The following is a 6,301-nucleotide window of genomic DNA, read 5'->3' on the forward strand; positions in this document are numbered from 1 at the left end:
CTCCACCTTGATCTCTGGGGCGGCGAAGAATACTCCATTTAGTCAACTGGTATTTTTTCTGCTCACTATCTCCCTGCCAAAAGAATCTGGACTGGAAATAATCTATCCAAGACTGTTGTAAGAAAGAAATCATATATCGTACCATGTTCGTGAGTACCGAGTTTATAAGAATTAATCTTCCACCTAAGGATAACAATTTTCCTTTCCAACTACTTAGCCGTTTCTGTAATATTTTCTCAACTATTTTCCATTGCAGCAAAGTGAGCCTCCTATAATGTATCGGAATGCCTAGATAGTTTATTGAAAGCTGCCAATCCCACATCCGAAAAGATTGGCATAAAGATCCCGCTATAAAAATGATGGATATCACGAAAAATCCATCGGCATAGACATGTGCACGCCCTTGAATTAGGGAGACCTAATATATTTCCCCATTTTGAAAAAAAAGAGACCTAATATCGCGTTACACCGAGTTTGCAACAAGCTCCTGTACTGGACACAAAATAAATGTTTGGAAAGACACGAAGAAAACTTATGAATAAAAGTTGCGAAATCTGTAATCTACCAAAAAAAAAGTGTGAAATCCTAGCTCCGGTTTAGGCAAAACGATGGACACTATACATGTGCAGCGATGGGCACCGTCGTGTTTGCCCATTCCTTGACGCTTTCGGCGCAGCCATTGATGAGCTAGCTTGGGCAGCTTAACCGGTCACACGACGCTTGCAAGCGATGCATGTGATGTGAAGGCGTTCATCCGCTGCCGTGCACGCTGCTCGGTTGGACATGCCTTGCAAGCTAACGATATCAGAAAAAAGAAAGACTGCACCCAGCCTACTTATATGCAATGCTCGATGCGCAGCGAACATTCAGCGTCGTAGATCGCCGGCGGACATGTCGTCGTCTCTCGTCAGGAGGTTGGCGTTGCTCTGCCGAGGCAGGCAGATGATCCGCCGCCACGGCGGAGGCGATCTCCGGCTCGCCACGGTGTTGGACTCGCGGCGATCGTTCGCAACCTCCGGCCGGCGGCGTGGAGCAAATGAGGACTTTGTGACACGGTTCAGAGAAAACAGGGGCTCCAGCAGTAGCAGCATTATCAGCACAGGTGACGCAGCACGACCAGCATCTCTGGGACGACCTCAGCAGGGTGGAGATCGAGCTCCACTGCCGTTCTTTACCTGGTATTGGTAATTGACCAGCTCACGTGGAGTGGAGTCAATCACTCCTGTGACTTCTGTTGGTGTAGCCTGTAGGTGTTAGATTGCGGCTTTGCACTTGAAAATACTAACTCTGTTTCTTTCTCTTCATTTTATCAGGGCAAGATTGGCGATTGGTTCAGTTGTTGCTGCCACGGCGCCGTTCGTGCACTCGAAATGGGCTTCGTTTCTGCGAATCCAAAGTAGGTAGTTAAGCAGCATTAAGCAATATGGAGTGAATGGACGGCCAATACACGATTGATAGATTGATGGGTTGCTTGCTTTCTTTCAGGTGAGGTGGAAATGGTGAAGGACATGGCGGAGACGGCAGCGGAGGTGGTCGAAGATGTGGCTGCCGCAGCGGAGAAAGTCTCAGCGGAGGTGTCCGGGCAGCTGCCTGAGGACGGAAGGCTGAGGCATGCGGCGGTGCTTGTTGAGCACGCGTCCCATGAAGTGGCGGAGGAGGCTCGTCTTGCTCAAGACATCATCCACAAGGTAGTCCCCATGAGCAATCATTTCTTGCAAGCGGTGTCCCCCCCTTACATAAAAGTTGAAGGGATAAGTGTGTGTTTGGTTGATGTACAAATACGTAGGGGGATGGGATGGACCAGATTTTGTGGATGAGACGGTCCACATTTAGGTGATCCCATTTTCGTTTGGCTCATTGGATTTTATGGACGTTAGAGGTAATTACCTGTGATTATTAACTTAACAAAAATACAAAATGTTGCCCTCAAAAAAAAACTCAACAAAATGTTAGGAAGCGTTGGCTCATAGGCTGTCCCCAGGAGCACGCGGAGGCGGGGCTCGCCGGCAGTTCCCTAGAGCACGTGCAGGCGGGGCTCACCGGCCGTCCCCTGGAGAAGTGGAGAGCATCCGGAGGCGGGGCTCTCCGGCCGTCCCCTAGAGGGCACGAAGGAAGGGGCAATGACCTTCCCCTAGAGCGCACGAAGGCGGGGGCGTCGGCCACAAGCCTTATCCGCTTCCTACGTATCGGATTAGCATAGCCCTGCTACCGGACTTGGGAACGGAGCTCACCTAGAGTGGCGCAATGTGATTTATGCGCGGGTCTTGGCAACGGGGAAGGTGTGGCGGCGCCGATGTTCTAGCGACGGATGAACAATCTAGCAAAAAATGATAGAGGATTAGAGCATCCGCGTCCCCAAAAGCATCCCTCCAACGATGTCGGATCGAGCGTTTGGGGGACGCGTTTTCTTCGTGCCGCATTTGGGGGACGTCGCTCCCCAACCGTTTCCTTCAAACGCGGTCTCCAAACAGAAATTCAAATAGTCGACATTCAAAAGAGATCGTTCCCACCGAAGTCGTCACGATCGAATTAGCCGCGATAAAAGTACTAGACGCGCGGTCATATTACAGACCAATGGTGCAACCTAAACATAAATTCGAAGAAGGGGTTCGGCAAGGCTGACCGCGCATCATAAGTCGACGTAGGCCCGTCAATCATGATGACCTCGTTCTGCTCTGCCCGGTGTGCCTGCTCCGTCGCCGACGCCGAGGCCAACGCCGAGGCTGACGCCGATGCAGATGCCTATGCCGCTAACGCAGCTGTACTAGAAGACGCTATTGCATACACGCCTGCTGGTGCCGGCTCTTGCTCCGGGGGTGGGGTTGCTGCCGCTGCCTCGGCCGCCACCAATTTGTCTTCGATGTCATCGAGGATCATGCCTTTGTAGCACTTGTGCGCCGCCCGCGTCCGGGGAGACATTCCAGCTGTCGACGCGGTCAGCGGGGACATGTCCTCCTTGCGTTTCTTGATCTCCATCTTCTCATCTTGCCTCTTGAGCAGTGCCGCCCACCTTTCGTCGGCTTTTTGGTCGCGGGAGAGCAGGGTCGGGGAGACCTCGACAAGGCACCGTGTGATCAACGCATGCGTCTTCTCGGTCGCTGCTGCGTCGGCCAAGACGGCCTTGGCAGCCTTGTTGCCGATAGGGCGCCCTGCTAATTTAGCGAGCGACACATCCAGATCAATGCCATTTTCCCCCTTTGATAACGAAAGATGCGTCAACCGCTATTTCTCGTTCATTTTGAGCTTGCTATAGCAATGCATCAGCGCGAAAGACTTATTCCCTTCTGAGTGCTTCCACTACATCGCCATGGCGCGGTCGAACTAATCAAAGGATGCGCAATCAGGTCGAGATTAAACTAGGCGCTAAATTGTTTCATAGAAAGAGGCATACCACATCGCGGAGTGACATAGGCACCCCGAATGGGCCTGCCGAAGAAGCTACCCGGGGTTTCTTGAAGGCCCATGACCCAAAGAATATAAAGTCCGGAAGCCCGCTGAAGTGTCGATATGGAAACTAGAGATAGATTAGGAATAAAAAAGATGTAATTATACGGGATGAAATCAAAGAGTCTCTCGGAAATTGTAACTTGTACGGCACGAAACCCTCGGCTCCGCCTCCTATATAAGGGGGAGTTGAGGGACAAAGAAAGGATCGATTTTGTTGTCAACACAACCCTAGTTTTTAAGAGTCGAGCACCTTTTCGGCTGAAACCTTCGAGATCTAATCGTCCTCTACTTTCTGCGAAACCCTAGTCTACAATCCGTAGGCATTGACAAGTTAATCCCTTGTTACCGAGGTTCGTGTCGTTGTCGCCTCTGGTCTCGACCTTGTTATGGAACCCATGAAACATGTTCACCGAAGCCTGGATGAAGGCCCAGCGCGTCAACATTGCCTTTTGGCTCCTCTTCATTGTCATCTTGTGGTAATCCTTGTTGACAAGCTTGCGCTCGTCGAACTCCGCCTTAATCCTCGCCTAATACTTCCCGTACTTTTGGTTGGCGGCGATGATGGAGTCATGGCTCACCGTCGACCGCGACTCGCAGAGACATTCATCCTCCAGAACCTACCACTTGGGGCCTCGTGTGCCCGAGGACGCCTACTTCTTCTTCTTCTTCTTTTTCTTCTTCCTCACGCCGACCGCGTCAACCTCCACGAGATCCTTTGCATCCTCCACGGCATCTGCGGCATCCTCGTCCTCGTTGTCCTCTTCGTTGCCGCCCTCTTCGTCATCCTCGTCGTCGTCCTCCACCCCCTCGTCCTCCCCCTCCCCCGCCTCCTCCTCACCACCGGCGCCCTCGAATTCGAGCGGACCCCTGCACCCAGTGAACGGGCCGCCGTACGCACCGGGGCCTGACCGGCGCTAGGGCGCTTGGTTGTATGCCGGGGTTGAAGCCGCCATGCGGCGGCGCATCCTCGTACCGCGGTGACAAGTTCGGTGTCATGGGAGTGGCATAAGGGCCATCATTGAAGAAGCCGAATGTCGATGGGGACACCACCCCGGAATGTACGCTGGGCCCAACGTACTCCATGGACTCGCGTTGGTAGCAGCCATAAACGCGGCCATCGCCTTCTGGTGCGCACACGCCGTCTCCGACTTCTTCTCACGCTGCACCACCCGCCACCTCCCCCCCCCCCCCGCTATGTCATCGACAGCTTCCGCAGCAGGCAGTCTTGCTCCCACCTATCATTGGTCCAGCCTTCCGGCTTCTTCCTCGCAACTGGCGCCTTCCGCGGCTTCGCGAAGGGCGCGTTCGGCCCTTTCGTCTCATTGCCCGACGGCTTGGTGGCCGCTTCCTTGGCAATTTTTTGGGGCCTATCAGCGGCGCCATGCATGGGAGAGAGTAGAGACGGCGAGAGGGAGAAATGAATCGGTGGGAGAGGCGGTGAAATCTTTTGGGGGGGGGGGGCAAAATTGCGCGGCGGGAATGGCCCAATGTGGCGGGAGAGGGGGTCGAATTTTTATGTGTCGCTGACGCGTCAGTCCCGTGTCTCGTCGCCTCGCTTTTCGTTGTGTCCGGCACGCCCGGAGCGTCCCCTGTTGACCGGGGATGGGCTCAGGACGTCGATCACCGTATTGAACCGCGCCGGACGAAAGGAGCTTTTAGGGGGCACGGCTGGAAATGGAAATTTATCCAACGCGTGCCAAATACCTTTAGAGGACGCATTGAAGACGCGGCTGGACATGCTCTTAGAAGTGGTACATAACTACTGGAGATTTTGGGATCAATAGCACGGCAAATTTTGCTAGATCACTTTTTTTTTTTTTGGAACATCCACCCCATCTACAAACCAAACGCAATTAAAAATGGTACCATCCTACTCATCCAGCTTTTGGTCCTCAACCAAACAACCTCCTAACGAAAGGGTATCCATATATCCTAGCCATCGATTTGTTAAAAGTTGGAGGAGGGGGGGACACCGGAGCAAAAGCCTTCTTGCAAGCTTATTTACGCAACGGTCTTTTTCCCCTTTGTTGGAAGATAGCAATAGCAGTAGCAGAATACTGCATGAACTGACATTAACAACAGTGCCATGAATTCTTCTTTACTAAGCTAATTGCTACCGCAGGTGGATGAAATCGAAGAGGAAGTGAAGGCAATGATAGAACCGATTGCTGACCAGGCCAAGCATAAGCGGAAGTAAATACGGTATCCGGAAGTACAGATTTCATTCAACAATGCGTGCTTGCAACAGAATATTTACGAGTCCTTGGGCGTGTAAATTCTGCATTAATTCATGTTTGCCACTTTTCTATTTACTACAACCAAATTTCATCTAAATCTGTAATTATTTTCCTGGTGTGGTGGGTTACTCGATTTTTCAGCAAGAGATGTATAATCAGAACGAAGACATATATAGCAACGCAATCTCGTTATAGAAAAACGAATCAGCTCAAATTCTCAATACATAAGCTTCTCAGCCTCGAATTAATAATTAAATTAACGAATCTCAAATGGAACAGAGTAGTACAAAATATCAACACCAGCAGCGCAAGAGCAGAGCAGCGACAACAAAACCAAGCTACATCTAGAGGCTAGCCATCTAGAACAGGACAGCGGCAGCCACCAGCGCGCCGGTGACGGCGACGAAGCTGGCCTTGGCAGCCTTGTTGCCGATAGGGCGCCCTGCTAATTTAGCGAGCGACACATCCAGATCAATGCCATTTTCCCCCTTTGATAACGAAAGATGCGTCAACCGCTATTTCTCGTTCATTTTGAGCTTGCTATAGCAATGCATCAGCGCGAAAGACTTATTCCCTTCTGAGTGCTTCCACTACATCGCCATGGCGCGGTCGAACTA

The 6,301-nt window shown here is 51.8% G+C and overlaps 1 protein-coding gene across 2 annotated transcripts; it reads left to right on the top strand.

The window, feature by feature from the left end:
• Positions 1-850: 850 nt before the first annotated feature.
• On the top strand, positions 851-5,905 carry LOC127304345 (uncharacterized). 2 transcript variants are annotated; one of them, XM_051335036.2, is made up of 4 exons: positions 851-1,184; positions 1,314-1,396; positions 1,486-1,688; positions 5,570-5,905. In XM_051335036.2, exons 1-4 carry the CDS (start codon positions 892-894, stop codon positions 5,642-5,644), a joined length of 654 nt encoding a protein of 217 aa, XP_051190996.1. In that variant the 5' UTR covers positions 851-891; the 3' UTR covers positions 5,645-5,905. The 2 variants fall into 2 exon arrangements, with proteins under 2 accessions (XP_051190996.1, XP_051191008.1); XM_051335048.2 differs by having other exon boundaries at positions 852-1,178.
• The last annotated feature ends 396 nt before the right edge of the window (positions 5,906-6,301 follow it).

This window comes from Lolium perenne, chromosome 1, assembly GCF_019359855.2.
Source record: "Lolium perenne isolate Kyuss_39 chromosome 1, Kyuss_2.0, whole genome shotgun sequence".
In the NCBI taxonomy this organism is placed as follows: Eukaryota; Viridiplantae; Streptophyta; class Magnoliopsida; order Poales; family Poaceae; genus Lolium; species Lolium perenne.